The sequence below is a fragment of the Hyperoodon ampullatus genome (genome assembly GCF_949752795.1).
Source record: "Hyperoodon ampullatus genome assembly, chromosome: 1".
Classification (NCBI taxonomy): Eukaryota; Metazoa; Chordata; class Mammalia; order Artiodactyla; family Ziphiidae; genus Hyperoodon; species Hyperoodon ampullatus.
Window position 1 is genome coordinate 124627762 of NC_136914.1, and position 26028 is coordinate 124653789.

At 59.9% G+C, this 26028-nt stretch overlaps 1 protein-coding gene across 1 annotated transcript in view; it reads right to left on the minus strand.

Annotated features, from left to right (window-relative positions):
* Nucleotides 1–6987: 6987 nt before the first annotated feature.
* Nucleotides 6988–26028, minus strand: part of GAK (cyclin G associated kinase) — a gene marked incomplete at its 5' end in the record, with an annotated part of 53103 nt that continues 34062 nt past the window's right edge. The window contains 14 exons of the mRNA XM_079698228.1: nucleotides 6988–7495; nucleotides 7587–7763; nucleotides 8370–8518; nucleotides 9027–9251; nucleotides 13944–14060; nucleotides 15023–15133; nucleotides 15754–15927; nucleotides 16165–16557; nucleotides 16650–16793; nucleotides 17468–17661; nucleotides 21123–21202; nucleotides 21503–21620; nucleotides 21937–22131; nucleotides 25210–25343. Of these exons, the coding sequence (XP_079554354.1) occupies nucleotides 7394–7495; nucleotides 7587–7763; nucleotides 8370–8518; nucleotides 9027–9251; nucleotides 13944–14060; nucleotides 15023–15133; nucleotides 15754–15927; nucleotides 16165–16557; nucleotides 16650–16793; nucleotides 17468–17661; nucleotides 21123–21202; nucleotides 21503–21620; nucleotides 21937–22131; nucleotides 25210–25343 (2313 nt within the window). The 3' untranslated portion in view covers nucleotides 6988–7393. The remainder of the gene's footprint in view (nucleotides 7496–7586; nucleotides 7764–8369; nucleotides 8519–9026; nucleotides 9252–13943; nucleotides 14061–15022; nucleotides 15134–15753; nucleotides 15928–16164; nucleotides 16558–16649; nucleotides 16794–17467; nucleotides 17662–21122; nucleotides 21203–21502; nucleotides 21621–21936; nucleotides 22132–25209; nucleotides 25344–26028) is intronic.

Consider the following 26028-nt stretch of genomic DNA (forward strand, 5'->3'; position numbering starts at 1 on the left):
GCAGAGTTCACAGGCCTGAAAGTGGGATTCTGCTTCTCACCGCTCTGCTGGGACGGTGACAGCCGTGGCGGTGCAGGGCTGAACAGAAGCACCAGGGTGGCCTGAGCAAGTGGGGGTTCTCGGGCACCAACAGGAGGCATGGGGGACGATGTGGGAGAGGCCATGCTTCTGAAGGCCTCTGCCTTGTGGGAGCCCAGGCCACCAGACGCCCTTGCCCCAGCCGCAGGGTCGGCTCACCCAAGCCTCACATCGGGGTCTCCATAGGCGAAAGGAAAGGGGTGTCCAGCGGAACAAGCATCCATACCCAGGCTCTGGGCCCCTCTCTGTCCAGCGGTCGCTCCCTCTAATGCGTCGTGTGACCCTCCTGGGGAGAGTTCCCTGAACTGCAGACCGGGTGTCCCTGCTCTGTGAATGCCCCCCACCCATCAGCTCTGCCATCACCCCCATCCTACTCCAGAGGCCTCCTCCACCCACCATGGGCTGCCCGGACCAGCCTCGGGGACCTTTCACAGGACACTCCGTCAGAGGCCTGGCTCAGGGCCCGGACAGAGGGCGGCTGGCCTATGCAGGTACAGGACCAAGGGAGGGTCTAGGGCCCCCGGGGTGTGCACAGGGCTCCTGCTCTGGCCGAGTGAGGCCTGGGCTGTGCCATCAGGCAGCTTCAGGTGGACGCAGTGTTCAGAGCTTCCTGCACCCCGTGTCCCTCGAGGTCCCGAGTTGGCTGCACTCTGTGTGGGTCAGGCCTGGACTCCCTCGGTCAGTGACCTGGATCCAGCAAGGACTGAGTTGGTGGACAACAGAGTTGGCCCTTGGGGGGAGTGGGCTTCAGGCTCAAGAAACCCTTCCCAGAAAGGCAGGCCATAGAGAGAAGCCACCACCCAGGAGTGCCACCCCCCTGGCCCCCCTCTTCCCTCCAGTGGCACCCAGAGTGAGGCCAGGCCTGTGTGGGTCCCACTGGAGGGTTTCACACCCAGGAGGCATGGGGAGATGCCTGTCTGCTCAGTTGGGGAAGGGTGTTCCTTTGGTCCCGGGTCGTGGCCCTCTCCTGGCTGTGCTTGTGTCTGGGGGCCTGGCAGCCCTGGTCAAGCATCGAGGGGTGGCGGTGAGGGGCGGGCAGCTGAATCCAGGCCCTGTTCCCCTAGGCCCGGCATAGGGTGGGGCCCCAGGCCTGCCCCAGGGGGCAGGGAGGCCGCAGCAGCCAGGCCTGTGCAGGCCAGGGGACTGTCCAGCTGAAGAGGGCAGCATCCAGTGACTTCACAGTGGCAGCCTGGAGCGTCCGAAGAACCCCATCGGGCTTTCTTTTCTCTTTCTTCAGAAAGCCTGCTGCTAGCTCATCAGCACACCTGGAGTGGTCAGCCTGCAGCCCCGGGAGGGGAGAGGAGTCCGGGGCCCGGGCCAGCTTCTCTGGATCACGTCCACCACCTCGGAGGGGCCGACGAGGTAATGCAGGATGGCGACCCCTCATCCACTGCAGAGTCCAAGCCCCTATTGTCCCTGTCACCCACCAGTCCACCGCCGGCCAGGGGGCTGTCCTGGCGCTGTGGGGGCCGCTGAGGAAGGCAGGCGAGGCGGCGCCTCTCAAAGCTTTTGCTCTCAGATGCCACTGGGTAAGCGCCATGAAGAGAATCACAGAATCAAAACAGTGGAGCCAGAGAGACTTGGAGCCTGTTAGCGCGGGTGGCCAAGCTGGGCCTCGGGCTGAGTGACCCAGTGTCCCACGCTCCAGGCAGCAGCCCTGCAGGCGGGAAGGAGGTCGTGAGCCAGGTGGGGGAGGGCTCGTTCGTACCTCCCAGGGCCAGGCTGCCCCCCACCTGGCCCCGTACCCAGGGGTTCAGAAGGGCCTGCGTCCCACGCTGCCTCTTGGGGGTGAGAAACACCCGGAAGGTGTGATTTCCACACCTGTGCTACAGGTGCGGATGCCATGGCCCAGATGGGTGAGACCTGTGTCCGCCTTACGCGGGTGGGAGCCCTGGAGGCCCCGGGGGCATCCCCCTCCCCAGGAGAAGGAAGAGGCTGGGTAAAAGATTCCATCCCTGAAGGATGAGGAAGTGCCAGGCATCACATCGGAATTACAGCATCGCATGCAGAAAAGGAAAAATGATAGAAATGGAAGGCGTCTCAGACCACAGGGAGGAGTTCCCCGCCCCCCGCCCCCAGAGGAGCCCAGGCAGTTGCTGAATAAAGACAACTGTCAGCTGGGGAGCCGGGCTGCACCATTCCAGGCTGGTGCTTCTCGGGCCAGATAAGCAGGGGCACCGGGGCGGACCACACATTCGGGGGGATGGGCTGCTCCCCCAGACGCCATGGAAAAGGCGAAGGGGGGGTCTCCCTTGATCCGGGTTGTGCCATAGATGGTCGACGCCTTGTCTTGGCCAGTGGGATGGCCTGGCAGCCTTGGGGCCGGCCCTGGTGCGGGCCGGGAGGCTCTCAAGGCCCTGGGCCTGGTGCCTGGCCTGCTGTCTGCCCAGGCCTGGCTAAGGGTCTGGAACCACTTCCTCCCCTCCCCCAGGCATCAGGGAACCAGCCCTCCTACCCCTTCTTCCTGGCCTGGGGGCCTGGGTGTGGGAGATTCTCTGACCCAGGCCTTGCCCGAACCCGAGGTGGCCAGTGGACACGATCCCAGTTCAGGGCCAGGTGCCAGGTGTCCTCCATGAGAAGCAGGACCCTCCACCAGTGGCCCTTTAGCTGCCCACCGCCCCACCCTGTGTCTGGGCTCTGCCCCCACACCTACGTACCCTCCCCGATGAGACTCCTGGAGGACCCCAGCCCAAGTCCCCCCAAATCTACCTGTCCCCCCCACATGCTCACCCACAAGCAACACACCTGCTGGCCTCATCATGCCACCCAAGGGGCCCCTCCTGCCCCCATAACGTCCCCTTCCTGTCTCCCTCTCTCCTATCCTGATGTCGCTTTCTCCTCCTAACACCCCCCGCCAGGTTGCCCATGGGGGACCCCCAAGGGTGTCCCCGGACTCTGCTGGTTGGAGCAGGTCTATAAATGTCCACAGCTGTGTCCTTGCCCTCAGGCCAGCTGCTCCCCAGTCTGGCAGACCCAGGCCCGCCCCTCCCTGGTAGCCGTGTTCTAAAGGCTCCTGGGAAAGTCAAGGCTGGCCCCCGGGAGCAGGGGGAGGTTCTGACCCCAAAATTGGGCCGTGGGGTCTGAGGGGGGCTCCCTGGTCCTGAAACATTGCTCTCAGGGACGAGGGTGCGTCCTGGGAGCACGAAGGAAGGTGGCGGGAGTGGGCAGCACATCCACGGCAGCTATAGAGACACAGATGTTTCTCCAAACCATGGATGTCACCCAGTGAGTCCTGAGGCAGTTCTGCGAGGATGAGCCTTGAAAACCTCCTGCCAATTGAAAGCAGCACCCTCCCCCACCCCCGCAAACCTCTCCTTACTCTAGGGATCCCCGCACACCCGCCCTGCCCAGTGGGTGCTGTCCTACCCTCACACCAGGCCAGGAAGGGCCCTGCCCAGCGCAAGCAGGCAGGGTGACGTCAGGCCCCAGGGTTCCCTTCATATGAGACACTGTGCCCAGGTCTCATCCACCGCCCAGCAGGTACTCTGGCTGGACAGGGGCCGTGTCTGTAACAGAGAAAACAGCAGATGCGTGTGTCTGTCTGTCTGTGTCCTCTCTGTGTGCCCTCCTGGCAGCTGAGGGCCCCCCACTCCCACAGCCCGTCACTCTGGCACAGAAACCACCACACTGGGGAGAGATCTGTCACAGCACCGCAGCCCAGACAGCCACCATCACCAAGACAGGCCCAGGCTGGACCACCGGGCACAAGGCGGGGCTTGGCCAGCTCCTGGCAGGGCCCAGAGCACCTGGGGGCTGGGTGGCTGCAGAGCAAGGCGCCCGGGGGTCTGCCCAACCCCTCTGGGGGTCTGAGCCGGCTTCATACTGGACAGAGGGTCTCTCGGGCCAGGATTCCCACCCCCGCACTCCACCTTGATCCCCCCACCCTGGGCAGAGGCACATCCCCCAGGATCGTTCACAGGCCTGGTGACCCAGAGCTGGCCCGAGTCTCCTACACTCATCCCACGGTGCTGGGACGGGGTGATTCCTGAGGGTCTCTGTGGGGACCAGCAGCTGCCAGGCTGCCTGGGGCTCGGCCCTGAAGGGAGCGGGCTTGGCCCCAAACTGGGCAGGAAGGGAGGCCTGGTGGTGGAACCACCACAGAGCAGGGGTCCCACATCACTTCAGTGCCCCACATGGCCTGAGGGGATCTAACCCTGGGTCCCCCCAAGGCAGAGCCTGGACTAGGGCCCGGAGCAGCAATTTGTTTCTAAGGACTCAGAGTGACCTGGGCAGGCGAGAAAGCCCTTGGAGGTTCGAGGCCGAGCTGGCCACTCCTCGGGAGTCTTCCTGGGACTGCTCAGTGGGCGCCGGGAAATACTCACTGAGCAGATGAGTCCTTCCCACAAAGGGGCCTTTGCCGGGAATCCGGCGGGGGCGGAAGTCCAGTCCGTCTCCGGTGCTGGAGCCAAGCGCACGGGCCTCCTGTGCTTCCCACACTGCCCAAGGACCCCCAGCCCACGAAGGGGTCCCTGCGGCAGGGAGACGCGGAAGCTTCCTCAGACCCGCGCTGCCCTGGGGGGAGGGGACCGCCCCCAGGAGCGGCGAGAACCACACAGCAGGAACACAGCAAGGACCCACCATCGGAGTGCTTCCTGATCACAAGGACACGGCTTGATGGGCGAGGACTCACGGAGACACACCCAATACCCTGGCCAGGACTCCAGGGAGGGGCGCACTCACTGCCTCTGGGAGCAGGAGTGGAGGGGCGGGGGGCTGAGGGAGGTGGGCGGGAGGGAGGTACTGCTGAGAACAGGGTCTTGTCCCTTGGTGACACCAGTCACCCAGGCTGTCCGGCATGTGCTGGGTGGCGGCCGGACTAGGGGGTCCTGGGGTAACTGATGGGTGGGCAGCACCGGGAGGCATGTACTGTGCTGGGTCCCTAATCTGAGCCAGTCTCCAGACCCGACCTCTGCTGAGGAGCAAACCACCCCCAGGACCACACCCGCTTCGAGTGGGGATGGGGCCAGCAGCAGCCCAGCGCAGGGAATGCCCTGGGCCCCGAGGGGCTCACTGGAGGGGACACACGTGGTCCTTGGAGCAGCCCTGCTCGGGGTCTGTGGCCTGTAGGGATGGAGCCACCGGGGCCATCACCTCACCAAGACAGTAAATCAGAGCCAGTAGGGACGGCAGAGGGAGTGCCACACCAGAGACTCAGGGGCGGGCGGGCCCTGCAGGACCTGCGAGGGCTTCTGGCCAGTGCCCCAGAGCCACCTGGCCCTGAGCCGTGATCCAGAGCAACTTTGATGTGCAATCTTGGGCCTATTTAGGTCGTTCATTGTTTTGTTTCGCTTTTTAATAAATTTATTTATTTATTTTTGGTTGCATTGGATCTTCGCTGCTGTGCGCAGGCTTTCTCTAGTTGCAGCGAGCGGGTGCCACTCTTCGTTGCGGTGCGCGGGCTTCTCATCGCAGTGGCTTCTCTTGTTGCAGAGCACGGGCTCCAGGCGTGCGGGCTCAGTAGTTGCGGCACGCAGGCTCGGTAGTTGTGGCGCACAGGCCCAGATGCTCCGCAACATGTGGGATCCTCCCAGACCAGGGCTCGAACCTGTGTCCCCTGCATCAGCAGGCGGATTCTTAATGACTGCGCCACCAGGGAAGTCCCACTGTTACTTAAAAGAGTGAGCATTCTTTGAAAAGAGGCCTCAGCCTGGGAAGAGCCGGATTTAACCCTCCTGCCCACCCGCAGCAGCAGCCCCAACCCAGGTGGGTGGCTCACCTCAGTGAGGGGACAGTGCAGAGGTCCAGGCGGCCCTCGGCCTCCTCTCCTGCTCTCTGCTGACCCCTGGCTGGGGCGGGGCTGGGGAGCAGCCCGAGGGGCAGAGGCCGTAGGGTTCTGGGGCCTCAGGACACAAAGCCAGATCCCTTCCTCCTCTGAACTGTCAGGAGGTGCAGGCCCACCCTCTGCCAGACCAACGAGGTCACTGGAGGTGGAAGGCGGGGCTCCAAGCTTCAAGTCACAGCATTCAGCTAACCGCTGCCCTACCTCCCAGATGAGGCCTTGATGTGAGGATGGGTGCCTAGGAGCCTGGCACAGGGAGGGTCCTGACCCAGGTGACCCAACTCGCAAGCCCACCTGAGGGGCAGGTGGCGCACTCTTGAATCCCTGACTTGGCATCACATCTGACTCAATAACTCACATTTTGGCTAAAGAAGAGATTGCACACAGTTCTCAGAGGCCAGCCCACAGTGCTGACTGGGCTGAGGGGCAGCTTTGGCAGGGCCTGGCCAAGACTGCTGTCACCACGGGGATGAGGGTCGAGGTCCACCCCATCTCCAGGGCCTGGCCAGCAGTGCCAGGCAGCCAGGAGTAGGACGAGCCCTGGGGACGGTGGACAGACCCACAGGAGGCTGGGAACGTCACTTCCGACCCAAACCTCGAGTCGTGTAACTGCTGTCGTTTGTCCTGACGTGTTGTCCCCCAGAGCATGGGGCGGCTGGGGCTTCTCTAACAGGCCGTGACTCAAGGCCATGGCTTTTGCTTTGAATTCCCGGAACGAGAGAATCCAAAGCCCCCCACATCCTCCTGCTGTGAGGAGGAGGGACCCGGGGGACCCAGGGGGAGGGCCAGCCTCTGTGCACCTGCACCAAGACCATCTGCCTCTGCCACGTTGCAGTGGCCACAGGGCATGCCCAGCACCCGACGAGGGCCAGCCCCCAGACCAAAGCCGCAGCTCATCTGATCACTCCCCACACCTCCCGGTCCTCCTGCCTTCCTGTCATGCCTGACCACCCAGCTTGGGCTGCTGGCCGAGGCCAGACTGCGGGCCCGCAGGGGCTCAGACCAGCAGTGGTGAGGAGCCCAACTTCGCCAGGCGGGGGTCCCTGCGATTGATCTTCACGGTCAGAGCCAAGGTCAACCAGGTGACAGCAAAAGTGCAGGGAGGTGGTGTGCAGCCCCGGAGACGAGGGTCGTCAGAAAATAGTTTAATTATGTACAGGTGGTCACCAGGCTGATTACGAGGGGAGACGTGAATGTTCAGGAACGGATTCTGGAGGACAGCTGAGCAGCGCGATCTACCCAGTGGACACGCCACGGATAAAACAAATCACAGACTGTGACACGTGTGGGAGGAGTGCAAATCGTCACCTTTCCTTCAGGACCAGAAGAGAAAAAGAAAGAACTCGGAGGCTTTGGAATGCTTTCTCTTCCTGCGAAGGGAGTGGCGCTGGCTCTGGATCAGCTGAGCGTGGCGGGCGTGATGTGATGCCAGCTGCAGCCGCGCCGGCCCATGCCGCCCCGGCCCACGCACAACCCTCCAGGCCAGCCAGCAGCTTCCAGCTCCACGAGCCGCACGTGCAGCCACGACCCGTGGGCTCAGAAGAGCGGCCGGGAGCCCTGGCTCTCGAACTCGGCCCAGGCGTCGTTGAGCTCCATGAAGATCATCCGGGCGTACTGCTCATAGGGCTGCCCCCGGGCCTGCGGGCAGGCAGGACGGCGGTGGTGAGGGCCTGGCCTGCTCCCAGAACCCCGCCCCAACCCCGGCCCAGAGCCCACACCCCGTGCCCACCTTGTCCGGGTGGACCACCAGCACGGCACGGCGGTACTGCTTCTTCACCTGCGCAGGCGTCACCAGGTCGGCCATGCCCACGGGTGTCCAGCGGCTCTCATCGTCCCACAGCGCCGTGTGCAGTGTGGACAGCAGGGCGCGGATGTTCCTCTCCTTGCCCTCCGTCCAGTCCAGGAGCTGAAGGAGACGCCGTGCTGCTGAGGGCGTGCCAGGCCCCAGCCTCTACCCACCGAGCAGCCGGCGGTCGCCCCACGGAGCAGGGACCTGACTGTGAGATGTGTGGCCCCGACGTGGACCCCCACCCCAGTTTCTGCACTGACCCCACCCAGGCATGGCCAATTCCATTCCCTAGGTCTGGCTGGACAGGACACGGACTAGATGGTGCGTGGAATCCAGGGACCCTTTCCTCCATGGGACATTCACAGATGACCCGCCGTCACAGCCTTGCCCTGTCCGTCCTGGGGTCCAGGCACACAGACGTCCTTGTCACCCCAGGGGTCTCTGCGGCCCATGCCCCCGACTGGGGTCATGCCTGGCTGGTCTCCAGAAGAGCAAGGAGCTTAATGAGCATGAAGCCACACGTCCCAGCCACATGGGGACAGTTGATCTTTCACCCCAAAACTTTCAGGAGAACAAATAAGCGTAGATGGAAGCCACTGTCCCTGCAAGCGTGTCGGACAGAGGTCCTCGTGTGTGAGAGTCGGGGCCGCGTCGGCTGTGTCCCTCTCTACACGCTCCTGCCCAGGGTGCCCCCCACCCTGCCCCGGGCCGAGTGCCCTGCACCTTCAGCTTGAGGGGGTCTGAGTCCCGCGCCTGGTCCTGCCTCCTCATCTCGGCGATCGTCCTTGGCCCCTTCCTGTCGGCCCGGGAGGAGAAGCCCTGGTTGGACAACAGGTCTTCGAAATCGTTCTCCGACACCCTTGGCTTTGGACCTGGAGGAGAGCAAAGGCTTCAGGGGCTGCGCTAAGTGCCCACCCAACAGCCTGCCTGCTGCCTCTGTGCTGCATGGCCAGCTCGAGCATCCTCGGGGATGGCAGGATGGCCGAGAAGATGGGAAACATCCAAAAGAGCTGCCCCGAGGCATGAGCGCACGAGTGTGGGCGGGGTCACGGCAGGCATCAGGACCACCCCCCTCCCCCAACAAGCGAGGCAGCCAGGCCTGGGCTGACCACCCAGCTGCCCGGCCAGCAGAGGCCGAGAAGGTTCCCGGACAGTGTGGCCTGGCCCACTGGGGGCAAGAGGGTCACCCACAGACATGCATCTGAAATCATTAACTTCCATCTAAAGGGGCTCCCGCTGGGTGGAAACAGACTCTGGGTCTCTTTCAACACCCTTTCCTGGGACTGGGCTCTGAGCTGGACAAGGCAAAATGGGATTCACTGTAACCACTTCACAGCAAGCTCGAAAAACCACACACGCGGCAAGAGAGGAAGGACTCACCAAAGCCAGGGGCACGGACCCCCCTCTCCTCCCGGCTGCCGATCACACTGAAGCTGGAGCTGTAGTTTGGCCGTGGCTGCACACTGGCTATGGGGGTTGGCTTGGCCTGAGGGGGCCACGTGGTGCCCTGGGCTGGGGGCCGACTCATCTGCCAGGAGCCGCTGGCCTTGGGAGGGGGGACTGTTTTGGGACCGAAGCCCCCAGGAGTAGGTGCAGCGGGCGAGCCTGGGGAGACAGTTCACGTGGGGGTGTCACCGACGGCCTGAGGGCGGGGCGCTGCCCTGTGGGTGCTCAGCCCTCGCAGGCAGAAGACACACCCTCGCGAAATGAACGTGTCAGGTCAGCCGCCAGGATGGGTGGCCTCTAGGTAGCCCCACAGCTGGCCTGTCTGTAGGGGCTGGGCCAGGTGGGCTCCCCTCCCCACTCGTTCAAATGCAGGGCTGAGTCCAGGAAGCTCAAAACCAGCACCCAGAGCCCACAGGGCCCCCGACCAGCACCATGCAGGCTGCTGCTCCATGAACGCAGGCATGTGCTGTGTCACGTGTGTGTGGTTCTGTGCCACTTCACATGCGTACATAATCACACAAGCACTGGGTCAAGATGCCCCCGTTCTCTGTCCTGTGACCTTCACCTCAAGAACATTCTAGACATAGAATCACAGGGCAGGCGGCCCTTGCGATGGGCTCTTCTCACCCAGGACCCACCCACCTAGCCGCTTGTCGCCAGCAGCCTGGCAGGTGGACGCGCCACAGAAGGACTCCAGTGGGTTCCAGTCTGTGGTGATTACCAACAGGGTCGCCCTGAGCACTGCTGCGGAGGCTCCCTGCTCAGCCCACGTGCGCCTCTGGGATAGACGGCGGTTGCGGGTTCAGTTTTGTGAGAACCGACGCCCGCCAGCTCTGCGCCCGGCACTGCACCCCATCGAGGCCCCCCGCGCCTCCAGGGCCGCCAGTGACACTAGACCTCTCCCCAGGCTGCCTTTCTCTTCACCACTCACCCGTTTTCAAGTTGGATGTGTTTTGCTCTGTTTTTACTGTTCTTACATATCCTAGATAGTTGTCAGATACGTGGTTCAAAGATATTTTTCCCACCCTGTAGCTTTTCATCCTGTTGAGAGTCTTTAGCAGGGCAACAGATTTCTTTTTGATCAAGTCCAATTTATCCATTTTTTGCTGACAGATCATGGTCCAGGTGACACTAAAGGCTACGTCCCCACAATTTTCTCTTTTCTTCTGAAATCTTTACAAATCTATGGCCAATTCTGAGTAATGGTCATCTACCTGCTGTTTAAGGTGTGAAGTTCAGGGTGAGGCCACTTTCTTGCTGCCCCAGCACCGTCATGAATGGTTTTGCACCTCTGGCAAAAGTCAGTTGGTCTTACTGGTGTGGGGCTACTTCCAGGTCGGTGATCTACGTGTCTGTCCTGCCCACAGCACGCAGGCACGGAGGAGGCCGGAGGCCTGGTGGGCTGAGTCTTAACCATCCCATTTCCCCTGACTCTCCAAATAAAGTCTACAATAAGCTCGTCTGTGTCTGTAGGAACCCTCACTGGCATTTCTGGTGAGGACTGTGCTGACCCCACTGACCACTGCAAGAGAACCTTCCTGATGTGGGTCGCCAGGCTGTGATCTCGTCTGTTTACTGAAGTCTTCCCTGACTTCTTTCCCCGTTTGGTTTTGTAGCTTCACGAGTCCTATACGTGCTTTGTAAGAGTAATATGTTATATGTTTCTTTTTTTCTTCTTTTGCAGGGATTGTAAACGGTGCTGTTCTAAATTTTGCGTTCCTTGTGCGTGTTGCTAGCAAACAGAAATACCCTTGTGGTGTCTGTTTGTTGATCCTGGGTCCTGCGACCCTCCTGAACTCACTCTGGGACCTGAAATACTTTCATAGACCCCCTGAGATTTCCCACACAGACAGCACATCGTCCACACATGACAACACTGCCTGTGTCCCTTCTGTCCCTTTCTTGCCTGCCTGCACCACCTGGGCCAACCCTGGGGAGCATGTGGTCTTCTGAAATCCAGCGCAAGCCTGGCGGCAGGACTCTGCAGGTGCTCCCTATCAAGTCCACGGGCTTTACATTACTGGTTTGTTGAGTGCTTATCACAAGTAGGTGTTGAACTCCGTGGAATGCCTCTTCTGCACCATCGATGTGATCACATGACTTCCCTTCCTAGGCCAGTTAACGTTGTGTATACATATATATATATATGTACATATATAATTTTTTTTAAAATTATTTATTTTGACTGCGTCGGGTCTTAGTTGCAGCACGCGGAGTCTTCTCTAGTTGTGGTGCTCAGGCTCCAGAGCATGTGGGCTCTCTAGCTGTGTCGCGTGGGCTCCAGAGCACATGCGGGCTCAGCAGTTGTGGTAAGCAGGCTTAGTTGCCCCGCGGCATGTGGGATCTTAGTTCCCTGACCAGGGATTGAACCCACGTCCCCTGCATTGGAAGGCAGATTCTTAACCACTGGGCCACCAGGGAAGTGCCAATGTGCCGCATTCTGTTCATAGGCTTGGGGATGTTGAACCCTGCCTTGCTTCCTGGAATAAACCCTACTTGGTTGTAGTGTGTGATTGTTTTTTTTTTTTTTTTTAAGATTTTTTTTGATGTGAACCATTTTTAAAGTCTCTATTGAATATGTTACAATATTGCTTCTTTGGCCACGAGGCCTGTGGGATCTTAGCTCCCTGATCAGGGATCGAACCCGCACCCCCTCCATTGGAAGGCAAAGTCTTAACCACTGGACCGCCAGGGAAGTCCCCTGTGTGATTCTTTTTATACACTGATGAGCTCTCTGTGCTGATGACTGGCTTTGATTTTTGTGTCTGTGTTCATGAGGGACGCTGCCCTGTGGTCTGTAGTTTCCTTTTGTATCATCTCCATCTGGTTTTGGTATCAGAGTAATACCAGATTCATAAAATCAACTGGAAAATATTCCCTCCTCTTCCTATTTCTTGGAAAAGACTGTGCGGAATTGGTATGAATTCTTTAAACATTTGGTAAAATTCTCCTGTGAACCCAGATGGGACTGGAGATTTCCTTTATGGGAGGTTTCTAACTATGAATTCATTTTCTTTATGATTACAGACCCACTCAAACACTCTACCTCACACGGGGCACACCTGAAGAACTTGTCCACCTCACCTCAGTCCCAGGACTGGTGCTGAAGCCGTAAGTCCATTTCCCTTCAGAGCCTCTGGGGTCTGTGGACATCTTGGGTTAACCTCTCTTTTTTAATCCATCTTAGCAGAGACTTGTCAACTTTACTGATCTTCTCAGAGAACTAACTTTTTGATCAACCCATTTTCTCTAGTTTTCATTTTCTATTTCATTGATTTGGGCTATTTATCATTTCCTTCCATTTGCTTTGAGCTTATTTTGCTTTTCTTTTCAAATGTCTTCAGGTGATAACTCACAATACTGACGAGTCGTTTCCTCTTTTCCAAACTACACGCTTAATGCTATGTGTTTCCCTCTTGGCACTGCTTTAGCTGCATAACCCAAGTTTAGATATGTCATGTTTTCATTTTCATTCTCTTCGACACGCTGTTTTATTTTCCTAGAGACTTCCTAAATAACCCGTGTTATTTAAAACTGTGTCATTCAGGACTTCCCTGGTGGCACAGTAGTTAAGAATCTGCCTGCCAATGCAGGGGACACGGGTTCAAGCCCTGGTCTAGGAAGATCCCACATGCTGCGGAGCAACTAAGCCCATGAGCCACAACTACTGAGCCTGTGCTCTAGAGCCCGTGCTCTGCAACAAGAGAAGCCACCTCAGTGAGAAGCCCGCGCACCACAACGAAGAGTAGCCCCCACTCGCCGCAACCAGAGAAAAGCCCATGTGCAGCCTTGAAGACCTAATGCAGCCAAAAATAAATTTTTTAAAAAATTAAAAAAAAAAAGTGTATCAATTTCCAAGAGTTTGAAGATTTTTCAGTTATCTCGCTGTTACCAATTTCTAGTTTGATTCCATTTGGTCACGGAATGATACGGTCTGTATGATTTCAGTTCTTTTAAGTTTGTTGATGACTGTTTATGGCCCAATACATGGCCTTTCTTGGTGGTTGCTTGGGTGCAGGAGGACGTGTGTCCTGCTGCTGTCAGGCACAGTGTCCTGTGAATGTCCCACAGCTTTGCTGACTTTCTGTCTGGTGGCTCTATCTTTGTTGACAGAGGGACGCTGAGGTCTCCAACTAGAATGTGAGTTTGTCCGTTTCTCCTTTCGGCTCCATCAGCTTCATGCAGGACTCTGTTTTCTGAGGGGGTGTGACAGAGGTCTGGGGTCACAGTGCAGAGCTGAGGGCTGGGCTCCATCCTGAGGACAGGCGCCCCAGATCCCGAGAATTCCTTTTCACCACAGGCAGCCCCCGAGAGGCTCCGAGTGACCCCGCCCTGTGATAGCCCAAGATAGAGGCAAAAAGCCCAGGGCAAACCCAAACTTCCAGGAATGCTCTCAGGGAGACACCAAAACCTGAAATGCCAGGAAGCGTCTGGGGAGATGTTATTTTCACCTAAAATTCCACACGCCTCCCGACTGCCAAGGGACGAGAGACACTCCTGGCCTCCAAACAATTAACGTCCCTAAAAGTTTTCTCAGAAAAATTACTGGCAGTGAATTCTGCTCCCTGGGGAGCGGGGCAGGCACTCTCCACACTCCTGTGCTGAGACTGCTCCTAGATGACCCCCAAACACTGCTATACCCGTGGAGGGCCAGACCCCAGCACCAATTTTGGCAATTCCTGGTGTTATCTTAGTAACAAGCTCCTGGGATGAAGCAGATTGGGCCTTTCCTGGTGTCGCTGTGCCCTGGGCCTTGGTGGACAGGGTGAGGCCCCACCTCGGGTAGGCGGACACAACACCCCAGAGAGAGGCCTGGCGCTTTCCACGTGCCCAACACGGCCCTCAGGTTACCTTGGAGGCCGGAACTGAGGTCGCCGAGGTCCGCAAATGGGTCCTGGCTCTGAGACTTGGTCTGGCTGGCTGGGGGGCCAGGAGGTGCCGGCTGGCCTCCAGGAGAGATGAAGGGGCCTGGAGGAGGGCAGGGGCATTAGATCCAGCACACTGGAGTAGATGCAGCCTCTGCCCTCCCATCTCACGCTCCTGAAGGCCTCGCTCGGCGTTGTCACTGCACCTGGGACATAGCCACACTCGCAGCCCAAGCTGCCCACATTGCTCCGTGTGGGAGGTCACCTGACACCTTGTATAAACTGTCCTGGGTTTGTCCTACCGCCTCCCAGAATCCATCTAAAGTGTGAGTGCACTCTACGACATTCGTTCATTCTAAGTACAAGGTACTGAAACGTCTAAGTAAATCACTGTCCTGCTCCTAATTCCTGTGTCATTCAAGAGTCAACTGTGAGGTCATTACAAACGATGGCAATTCATATATAAAGAGCTCTTACGAGTTAATACAAAAACGGTGAATTTCCCGTGCAAAAAAATGATTAGAAAATGTGAAACAGTTCTCAGAAGAAATATAACCGAAAACATACAAAATAATAAACAACCTCACACATAATGAAGAAAAACAAATCGAAAGAACTGACAGCCTATCAAACTGGCAGAGTAGTATGTTTACAATTACAGCCCATAAATTAACAAACAGGACTTAAGAGAGAAGCATGTCACAGGCATCACAAACACCACTGCCTCTGAAAACAATTCACTACCGGAAATTTCCCCACGGGACAGAATCCCAACGTATGGAAAGAAGGACAGACATGACGAAAGTGAGACGCCAGAAGCACTCTTGTCCCCACAGACGGGACAGACCAGGATAGCCTGCAGCTTCTCAAGGGCCCTGCAGGGCACAAGGAAGCACTAAGGAACATTCTGGGTGAAAACTTCAGACAAGCTGAATGAGCGCCCACAGGAGCCGCACGGAGGGACTTGGGACAGTGGCAGGAGGCCCGGCCAGAGTGCCCCTAGGGCGCTGTTCCTGCCTCCTCCTCTTCTGGGGGCTGGGGTCACAGTTACGCCACGTGCCGTACCTTCTGCAGCTGGTATGGGGGCCGGAGCCTCAGCCCAGGCGTCCCATCCTCCCAGCAGGTCTGGGTGGCTGGTAGAGGCTGCCATCTTGCTGGGCTCTGCTGGCAGGTCACCTGGGAAGACAGCAGCGCTATCAGGTGTGTCCCCGGTGGGGGCGGGCACATGGCCTTCCCATGGCCTCCTGGGGGCCCTAGGGGACAGGCTGGCTGCAAGCCCCATCTGCGGCAGCCTAGGGGGCCGCCCTCCGTACCCCCCTCCACGTGTGGGCAGGAGGCAGGAGGCACACCTGACAGCTGCCCATGTGGGAGGTGGGGGGCCGAGGTGCTGGGCAGCAGCCCCTGTGGTGCTCCTGGCCTAGTGAGGCCCCAGGCAGGGCTGTGCTCACGCACCTCTGGGGCCTCCAACCGGCCTCCCTCCACATGGGCAGAGGACACATCACACGGTCACTGCACTGACCAAGTGGATGCAGGGGGGCAGAAAGAGGAGAAGCCCACAGGGCGATGCTGAGACTAGCGTCCACGGTCCCTCATCTGAAAGGGTCTTCAGAGAGGCATCCTCCCACCATGGCTGGCCACATGCCGGTGCCCCAGAGCCTGCCTTCCCACCTCCCCTGAAACCCAGCAGGGCATACAGAGTGGACACTGGCTGCGCCCCCTTTCTGGGGGAGGGAGGATCGCACTGCCCATCTCCCCCGGCCCTGTGGCCCCATCCCCGGTGTGGAGACTGCACTTACCCAGATGCAGGAAGTTGGTGCCAGGGGCCAGGGGTGGAGCGCTGTGGGTGGCAGGGAAGGATGCAGGCAGGGCGGCTGCGGAGTCCGAATTAAGAAATTCGCCGAAGAGGTCGGGCTGGGAGTGGGGCTGGGCGTCCGGGTCAGATGGCAGCAGGAGAGGGTCAAACGGGTCCGCTGTGGCAGGACACCAGGAAGCAGGTGGACGTGAGTGCAGGCACCACAGCGCATGCCCTCAGCCCAGAGGATCGGCTCCAGGACGGCCCTCCCACAACCCCATGGCCCCGAGAGGGAGGGGCAAGGCGCTGACCCCGCTGACCCCCGCCTGTCTCAGGAGGTCCTCTGGGGGCTCACGGTCTCCCTGAATGGCAGACTGCCGTGACCTCTGGGCCCACTTCTGTCGGCAGCACCTACCGGCTGGGACCGTGGTCCCTGCGCTCGGGGCAGAGGCTGGGCTGGTGAAGAGCAGGGCCGCTTCCCCGCCGAGCAGACCGCCTGCGGCACCCTCTGGATCAGCCGCAGGGGCCCCCAGGAGGCGGCTGAGCAGGTCCGCGTTGCTGGGGGGGGCCCCGCGGGCCTGCATGGGGGGCACCGGCCCTGCCTCGGAGTGCAGCCCCAGGAGGTCCACACCGTCCTCCTGCGGCAGGTCCGGGCCCGGCGTGTCCTCGTCGGCCACGTCCCCGCTCTCAGCTGAGAGCGTTGGGGCTTCCTCATCAGATGGCTCGCTCACACGTCCGTCCTCAGCCGCGGCAGACGGACCCTCCTCGGCAAGGTGACCCTCTGGGGCTGTTGCGCAGTCCCTGTCCTCTGAAAAGAAGACAATGGTGGGGCGGCTGCGGCTCAGTGCGAGAAGTCAGCACGGGCAGGCCCACGGGGCAGCGCCAGGCCCGCCTACCCACCCCGCCAGTCCAGCGTGTGCACAAAGTGGTCGGTGTCCCCGCTGCTGTGTGGCGAGTCCAACTCTGGGGGCTCGGCATCCGCAGGCCCGGCCTCGGCGTCATACTGCGCGGAGGAGCCCGGCTGCCTGGGGAGCTCTGGTTTTCCTGCAGGAAGGGGGATGTCAGGCCACCCGGCCCAGGGCAGCAGCCGGTGTGGGGCTCCGGGGCCCAGGCCCAGAGCCAGGAAGGGCTCACCACCACCAGAAACCCACACGACAACCAACCATCAGTGAATGGATCCCAGCATGGCCCAGATGCTGACCTGGGACATGTGTGCATACGCGTATACCGGAAAGCATACATGCATGCACACACGTGCACACACGCTATTCAGGGACACTTAGCCGTCCTCATATAACAGAAAAAAATGCAAACCAAGAACATGAAGAGAATTGTTATGTGGCAAAGGAAGTCCTAAGTCCCACCCACCAGCGTGCTCCTGATGCTACTTTCAGTAAATGCTATGAAATAAGCCGACACAACCCTGCTGAGTTGCAGGGGGTTGGAGGGGTGGGGGTTGGCCAGGAACAAACTCTGCTGTGGGGCAGCCCTGCCAGGTGGTCCCAATCGAAGCCTCGACTTCTTCCAGGTCATGTTCAAAGTTGACACATGTCCAGAAAAGTGCACCCCCCCCGAAACAGCGAGTGACTCAAAGCTGACCCTCCCAGGGGTCCCAGCCCCGTCCGATGACCCCAGCAGGGACTGCAGGCCACGTGGCTTGGGATCCAAAAACAGACACTGGGCCACCTGCAGGCGTGCCCAGAAAACAAGGATCTCACCAAATTTAGACAGAATGTCTTGCTGCTCCTCCCGGCTGGAAAACAGGATCTTGGGGTTCAGCCCCCGCATGCTCGCACTCTCCCAGGGTGGGGCCTCGTGGCCAGGCCTATCTCTGGGCTCCACCTCCACCTCCAGGTTCACTTGGAATAAATCGGGGTATTTCTCCTGAATGTCACAAGCGTCCAGGTCATACCTGCATTTGGGAGGCGAGAAGCAGGTTAGGCACGACCATGGGCACTGCGGGTACCAGCCCAACGTTCACCGGGAGATGAGTGGGGGCGGGGCCGCATGCTCCACAGGCACCCTGGCCCTGCACTCACGCTCGGGACGTTCAAGCCGCCACCGAGCAAAGGGTCAGAGGGACCTGCAGGGCTCTGTGCGTGGTGGGCCCCGTCCACACCCGCAGAGCAGGACTCCCGCTCCTCCGTCAGGGGAGCGCTCAGCCCTCACTCCAGGCTCTGGAGTTCAAATCAGAGCTTAAATGCAGGTTCCCATAAAACAATGCCATCCACGCTGGCAAAATCCCCCAACTATTAACAGATGCCCATAAACCAATGCCTCTGGAATCTGGTTGCAGGGGTGGAGAGGCACCAACCTGTTCCCACTGGGTGGAACAGGGAGGGAGGTGACCTGGGGCGGCAGCCGGGGGGCCCGGGCACGGGCGGGAGACTGGTAACAGGGCAGCCTGGCAGTGGTGGCTGTGGCTGCCATGTCACTGAACTGCCCTCATGCTGTGGCTCCGCATCTTTCGAGGGAATTCCTAAGATCATCTCTGGTGACAATATCGATAAACCCTAGTTCCTCAGCTAGACAACAGGTTCCAACTGCTCTTATTTTATGCTAACGTCTGTTTGCATTACTTACTGCTTTGTGCCTATAAGAAGAGTAAAGCAACAAAAAGAGAAACACAGAAAAGAACGCTGGGTCCCTGAAGGTCTGAGGAGTCGAGGGAGGGGCCCTGCAATGTCCAGGAACAGCCTCCGGGCAGAGGAGGGGCCGCAGGAGTGGTCAGGGGTGGTGGTGAGGCCACAGCAAACTTTAGTTCTTACTTCCCTGGATTCAACAAAATGGGACGAGCGAGCACGCGTGACCCAAAATCCTTCCCACTCCTCACGGACACACCCACCCCTGTGCAAGGAGGGGAATGAGGGGTCTCTGCAGGGGCGAGGCCGGGCCTACGTGGGCACAGGGACAGTGGCTGCACTGCCGTGTGGCCCTCTCAGGCTCCCGGCCCAGAGGCCGCCACGGGCTTCCTTCCTGTCCAGGCCAGGTGCCCACAAGAAGAAGACTACAAGGGCGACGGCTCAGCCGGGCAGGAACAGCTGGCGCGGGGACCGCAGGTGGAAAGCCCGGACAGCGATGTTGGCAAAGGGGATCCGGTGGCCAGCGAGAGCCCAGGGAGGGGCCCATCCACAAGGAGCAGAGGCCAAGAAGCAAAGCAGGGAGAAGGCGCGCGGCCTCTATGAGCTCAGCTCCAGGGCAGCAGGGCCTCAGGGGCCACTCGGGGCACCATGCTGGTGGCCACCCACCCCCGCCTCCCTGCCCGGCCCAGCCCCAGGTACAGCACCCCCCAGGCCAGGGTCTGCCCACCCGTCCAGGCCAGTGAGGAAACAATGAGGTCTGTGAGCAGAGGCGCAGCCCTGCTGCCCCCAAGGGCCCGGGGTCTCAGAGGGCAGAGGGCCAGGCCCCGCTGGACAGGCCCTGAGGGGGAGCCTGCCACGCTCAGCCGGAAACAAATGCATCGGCTTTCGTCCTGGACTGTCACCCTGCCCACTCACAGGAGGCACCCGAGGAATTTCAGGTTTCTTCTGCAAAGTGTCCTCTTTCAACCGCCTGCGGGGCACCCCTTGCCTTTCTCCTATTAAACCGACGAGTCCACTTCTGGAGGCACGACATGCACAGCGAAGCACAAGCCTACGCACGCGCCTCAGTAAAGGTTATCCTCGTGTCAACAGTCCATTCAGAATAAAAGACTGTCTCTTCCCAGACCCCAAGAAGGGCCACGCCCCGAGAGGCGGCCACTCCTCGGGCCTCCGGATGGGGCCCCACGGGAGGCCTGAGCAGACATTAACAGAGTCACGGACATGACATCACAGCTCACTCTCCAACCGACTGCCGACGCCATGAGGGCCTCTTCTCAGCCTGGAGACATCAAGCCTAAGGCCCTGGGTACGTGGTTAATGACGCCACGTGCACGTGGGAAGAGCTGAGGCAGGAGATCTTCAAAGTTCTCATCACAGGAAAACATCTAACTCTGCGTGGCTCCCACGGGAGCTCCCCCCAACCCCGTTTCCTTGCCCTCACGGCTCTAACCTGCTTCCCTGGTGATGAGGGACGCGCAGACTGGCTCAGGTGCTTGCTGGCCGTGTGGATCCGCCAGTCAAGTCTCCTGCCTGCTTTTAATGGGTGTCTTTCTCTTTTCGTTCTGTGCTTCTCTATGTGTCCACGTCTGACACACACGCTGCAAACATCTCGTCTGCCTGAAAACATCTTAGATTGGCTTTCGCTTCTGAAGGATGACTTCATAGGAGACAGAATTTCAAGTTGGCCAACGTTCTCCTCAGGCACTTCCTGAAGACGCCCCCGACTCCGGCTCCCACCCCTTGGTTAAAAGGCAGCTGCCGGTCTCCTTACTTTGAAGGTCCCTCCCCTGGGGGCTCTGAAATGGTCGTCTTTGGTTTTCATCAATTTGCAAAACGCTGAGGAAGGGGTTTCCTTCCTTCTTTTATATAAACTCCTGTTTGCTGTTTTCAGAGTTTTTGATTCTATGGTTTGATATTTTTCATCAGTGTAAGGAAATTTTTGGCCAGTGATTTTTCCAACATTGTTTCTGTTGTGTCCTCTTCTCCTTGGACTCCAAACAAAGGCACGCCTGACCATTTCCCAGCCCCCAACGACCCCTCTGTATCCATCTCTCTCTCACCGTTGCTCCTGTGTCTACTCTGCTACCGGGCACACGGCTCAATCCTCAGTTCCAGCTGTGACGTTTCTCAATCCGTGAGTCACACCTGCCTCCTTTTCATACGTTCCAGCTCTGCGGTGAAATCCCCCTCGTACTTCCCAGAACACACGAGACAGTCGTTAATGCTGTCTCCCAGCTCCAGCATCAGATTCACCTACGGGTCTCTTGCCCAGCTCTTCCGCTTGGTCTTTAGTCAAATCTGGTCTCTGAAGAGAAATGTCTGAGGACACAAGGACACCTGAAGCTCTGGGACTACCTTCCTCCAAAGGAGAAAAAACCTGAAACCTTAAAGTGTGGCATTCCTCGTCTTTGTCACGTTGGCACGTTAAAAAAAATGCATGAGGTGCCAATGTGGGAAACATACTAAAAGAACACGGAGACTCTTAAAGGAGCAACAATGGGTAGAAACACAGACATGCCCACAGCCCACAATGCCAACGCTGTGAGGGCGGCTGGGTGGCTCTCCCTGAGCCCTTACCACAGGCAGCCCTGGCGCGGCACTGCCCTGTGTGAGCCCTCCCGGGACCCGGGGCGTCAGAGCTCACAGCCCTCCCGGGGTCTCAGAGCTCAGCGCTCCCGGGACCCCTGCCAGTATCAATCACGCTGCACTTGTCTCCACGCTAGCCACGGCTGGGGGTGCTTGCGCACCCCGACCCCTCTCGTCCACCCGCCTCAGTGTGACACCAACATACTTTGCAAATTTCACAGTAGCTGCATTCCGAGGCACAAACCCTGTGTGGAACTGGATCTGGAACATCTTCATGGATGCCATCTGCAGGGAGAAAGCGAACAGAAGGTCCTCAGGCCGGGAGGGTGACGCCAGGCTCTTTTCACGGGTGACCAGCTGAGAGCCCCTCACGGGGCTCCAGGGCCAGGGACACACAGAGGCTGGGGCAGTGCCCTAGCCAATAAGTGGCTCCTTGGGCCCGTGGGGATGCCCCAGAGCCACAGCCGGGCAGGCTCAGGCTGCAGTCCCCTCTGCCTCTGCCACACAGGTGGGGACACAGAGCTCTCACTGCACTTAGAGAACCAAGCGCGCCCACGAGCCAGGGGCCGCCCGGAGCCCGCTCACCTTAGCCTGCAGCCTTCCTCCCAGGGTGGACCTCGCGTGATAGATGATGATAAGCACGTCTCCCTGGACCGTTATGCCCAGGGGAATGACCGCTTTGCCATCCTCGATTTTAAAATCCCTGGAGAACAGAACCAAGAAAAGCAGTGCACTTAGGTACGAGGTATACCGTTCTGATGAACTGCGACACACAGCGCCAGTTTCTTCTTGCCTCGTGGGTTTTTCTGCCAAATTATGTCAGGCATGGTGGGAGGAAGGTCAGGAGAGGACTTCCCAGGAGCCACCCAGCACGAAGACCCTGAGAACTCCCCCACAGGCCCCGCTGGCCCCGCCTCCATGCCCACTGCCCAGCCGCAGCCCCAGAGCACAATTCCCTCCTCGACAGCCCCCAGAAGATGAGGCCGCGGGGCAAGGAAGGGCCTGAGCCCTGAGCCCACCTCATCTTGTCGTATTCCTGGGACGTGGTGGTCACACGCTCATCCCCCACGTAGACCTCGCAGAAGGGCCGGCAGCCGTTCCGCTGCTTGCTGAACAGGGGCACAGGCGTCATGACCACGGCCTTCACCAGGATGGGCTTGCTGTGGGGTGTGATGGGCTCCTCTGCCACCATGTCACACATGTACTCGATGTACCTGGAGGGCAGGAGGCACACCATGTCACACACGTGTCCTGTGCAGGAAACAGGCCACGTCACATGCGTGCTCCGTGCAGCCCTCACACCACACGTGTGCTCCATATGTGCCCACGTGCCACGGCACACCCGTGCTCCATGTCTCTGGAGCCCATCAGGTCGTCAGTCTTTTCTCAATCACACGTAAGCATCTCATGCTATAAATTTCACTAAAAGCAACGTTCCAGTGTCATCTCATGAATCTTATGTTGTAATTTTCATTCAGTTCAAAATATCTTTATATTTCCCTTGAGACTTCCTCTCTGACTCACGGGCTACTCATAGGTAGATTGTTTCACTTTGAAATATTTAAGGCTTTCCAAATCCACCTTGCTGTCACTGATTTCTGGGTTAATTCCACGATGGCCTGGGAACATATCTGGTATGATTTCTATTCTTCCCAACCTGTTGCGGTTTAAGAGCCCAGAACATGACCCTTCTTCCCAAGGGCTCTGCACGCACGTTCCTGTCGTGGGTACACTCCGTGGCTCTGAACCGACCTGCCGACTTGTTCCACTGCTCACTGTGAGGGATGCTGCAGCCGCCCCCGTCCTGCTCTGTGGACCTGGAATCCGCTCCTCCGGCTCCCTTGGTGGTTCCGCGGCTCCTTTTTGTGGCACCGCCGCAGGGCGTCCGTCTCCCACACTGGTCTAACCCATGTCCCGGGGAGGGGCAGGAGCCGTGACTGGCTCCAAACTGACAGCAGGCGACACTCCGTCTTGCCACAGCACTCTGGCCGCTCCCGAGGTCCGCAGTGGAGACGGCTGCATGGCAGGAGACCCGGGCGCCTCTTGCCGACAGCAAGAAGCCAAGACACCATGACCCAGGTCCACAGCCCACAGCCTGAGCTTGGAAGCAGATTCAAAACTGAAGGAGAAGGAGACTGCCCTTGAGTCAAGGCTGAGCTGGATGCCTGACCCGCAGGGACAGGTGTTTCAGCAGCGGAGCCTGTCGCACGTGCCCTGCACACAACCCTCCTCCGCCCCCACCATCAGTGCTATGGTGCAGGCCCGCAGGCAGCGTGTGCTCGGCGAGGGGCCCAACACACAGGTGACGCTGAACTGGCTTCCCAGCCAGCCGGCCGCCCACCTGCCTCTCCAGCCTCGGCTTCTCCTTCCTGATCTCCTGGGTCACCCGAGCACGTCCCAGGCCACTTGCATCCTCTGCTGACGTAATGACGGCCCTTGAGAAGAACCTTCACTGCTTGCACCTCTACTCCCGCTGCCCACCTTCCGGAGCTCCTGTGCGTGGCTCTCGGCAGTGTGAACGCCGGAAGCTGAAGTGGGTTTTCCGTGTGTGTGTTTTGTTCTGAATCCCACTTGGTGTCCTCTGAGCTTCTTGGGTTCGACGTCTGCCGTTAATTTGGGGAAATTCTCAGCAACGCCTCCTCCGTACTCCCCCTTCCTGCTCCGTCTCCCCCGGGGGCCCCAGTGGTGCGTCTGTCAGACCATCTGAGATGGCCTGACAGGTATTTCGGTGAATGACATCTACAGACCCCTCTGAGGTCGCGGCCCTCTCCGTTGGGGTCTTCCGTGCTCCCTCCCACCCCAAGCCCCGTCATCAGAGTCCTGAACGCACAGACCGGCGACCAGCAACTCCAAACGTCCCGTCACGGTTCCGTTCTCATGCGAAGGCTGCTTCCTCCGTCTGTCCCCAGGAGATGACCTCATGCCCCCTGAGCAGCGGCCTCCCTCTCTGACCTGTCCTGCAGGGCACAGACCACCCCCCACCGAGTGCCCTGTGGGTGGGTGCCCGTCCCTCCTCGGATTGGGGGTGAGCCGATGGCTCCAGGATGGCTCTTCTCCAACAGGTTTGAAAAAGTCGTGCATCTGAAGCGGGCATCGCTCTTTTATAAGCTGTTGGGCCAGGCGGGGGATGACACTCTCTACATCTGCACGTCTCCAAGGAAGCAGCCTGGAGTCTGCTGGGGGCCCCGGGGCCAGGCACACACCAGCAACAACGATACTCTGCTGGCTCTGACCCCCGACTCTGAGCGCTCCCGAGCTGCACCCCAAGCTGCAGGCACAGTTCGGGAACCCCGGGTGTGCCCAGATTACGGGAAGGTGACACGCCGAAAGGGTCGGCAACCTGTCACCCATGCTCGGTGGCACAGCCCTTGCTCTGCCACGCCTTCTGCACGATGGACAGGCCCGCCCCCCCACCAGCCACACGGAAGACACGACCGCGAGCCGGCTGTCTCAGGGTACGCCCTGCCCCCGGGCAGCGAGCCAACAGGGTGGGCCTCACAAGCAGGAGTGGGTCAACCACCCCACGCCGCCATCAAGGCAGTGCTGCCATCCTGAGCGGAAGGAATGACCGTACAACGGCCCCTCACCGGCCTGGATGCCTTCCCAATCTCCCTGCCAGGGCAGGGGAGGGAGGCAGCAGGGCCCAGGGGGCCCCGGCCCTGTGTTGTTCATGCCAAGGCCCTCCCCACAGAGGAAGGAGATGCTCCCCCAGTACCTGAGGGGAGTGAGCAACTCCTCAGGCCTGAGCGTGAGGCTCCCCTCTCGCTACAAGGTGGATGGAAGTGGGGAAGGCAGTCTGGGAGCAGGCAGTGGCCCCAGGGGGCAGGGGGCGGGCGGTGGCCAGCTGCAGCCTTGGGAAACCATCTCCTGTAAGTCGTCAGCAGAGACAGCCTAGAAGCTGTGTCTCACGGACCTGACGTGGAGGACGTACAGCGGGGGCGGTGCTGCCACATAGCTCCCAGATGCCACCTCCCCTGCCGAATGGAGCCACCGGGCCACGTGTGCAGAGGTGGCACCCAGGGGCTGCCCCATCGCCAGCGAGCAAGTGGCCTCACGTGCTAGGAAGGCTGGTGCCCAGGCCCCGGGCAGAGGTGCAGCTCTGCTGCTCAGGAACCCCAACGCTCGGGAGCCCCGACAGGGCAGAGGCGCGGCTGCCCCGAATGTGCACGCGGGCCCGTGCTCCACCCAACACCGAGGTCCACACCCACGTGAAACCCTGCCATCTCCCAGCGCCCACAGCTACGGCCTGGCCACGGTGACACCGCACCGAGGCCCCACGGTGAACGCCATACCTTTTGTGGGACGGCCAGATGCCCGGCGGGCAGCGCTTCATACTGAACATGTACACGGCGGCCTCCGCGGTGCTGAAGAGCCGGCAGAAGCACAGGAAGGAGCAGACGGCCACGGCAGACGCGGCCCTCCCGTCCTGGGACAGACGCACGGGGCGGGGTCAGGCGGCACTCACTCCCCCAGGAGAGTCAGGCCTGCGCCTGGGGCCGGGGCTCATCAGGGAGCTTAGGAAAACCCACCTGATGAGGTGGGAATTCAGGGAGCAAATACAGGCTCCGCAGCAGAAGGCACGAGGCGGCCGGGCACGTGCTGCTGTCAGGGTCCCCACCTGACCTTGGTCCCCACCCGACCTCAGCGCCCGGCATGTCCATGCTCACCCTCACGAACCCTCTGCAGCGCCACCCCTGGTGTGATGGTCACCCACACCAGGACGGCAGTACTGACCTTCGAGGGCAGATTCTGGCAGGTGCCCTACTGGGTGTGATACCCACAAACCCTCAGCCCCAGGATGGGCTCAGAGACAGGGTCCCAGGGGGCAGGCTGGCCTCTGCACGTGGGTGCTGCCACGAGGAGGCCTGCACCTTCCATAAAAGGGGTGGGGGGGACCCTCAGTGAGGGCAGTCTTCTGCCAGAAGCCCCTGCTGCCAGGGACCCGGCTGTGACCCACAGAAGGTGCCAGGAGCCGCCTGGGGGCACTGGGCCTGGGCCGCCAGCCGCAGACCCCAGGGCTCCCGGGGGTGGTGGGCGCCGGGGTCACCACTCGGTCAGGCCGCCCCCGCCTGACCCTCTGCATGTCCCCTCTGTCCCTTGAGTGTCCCAGG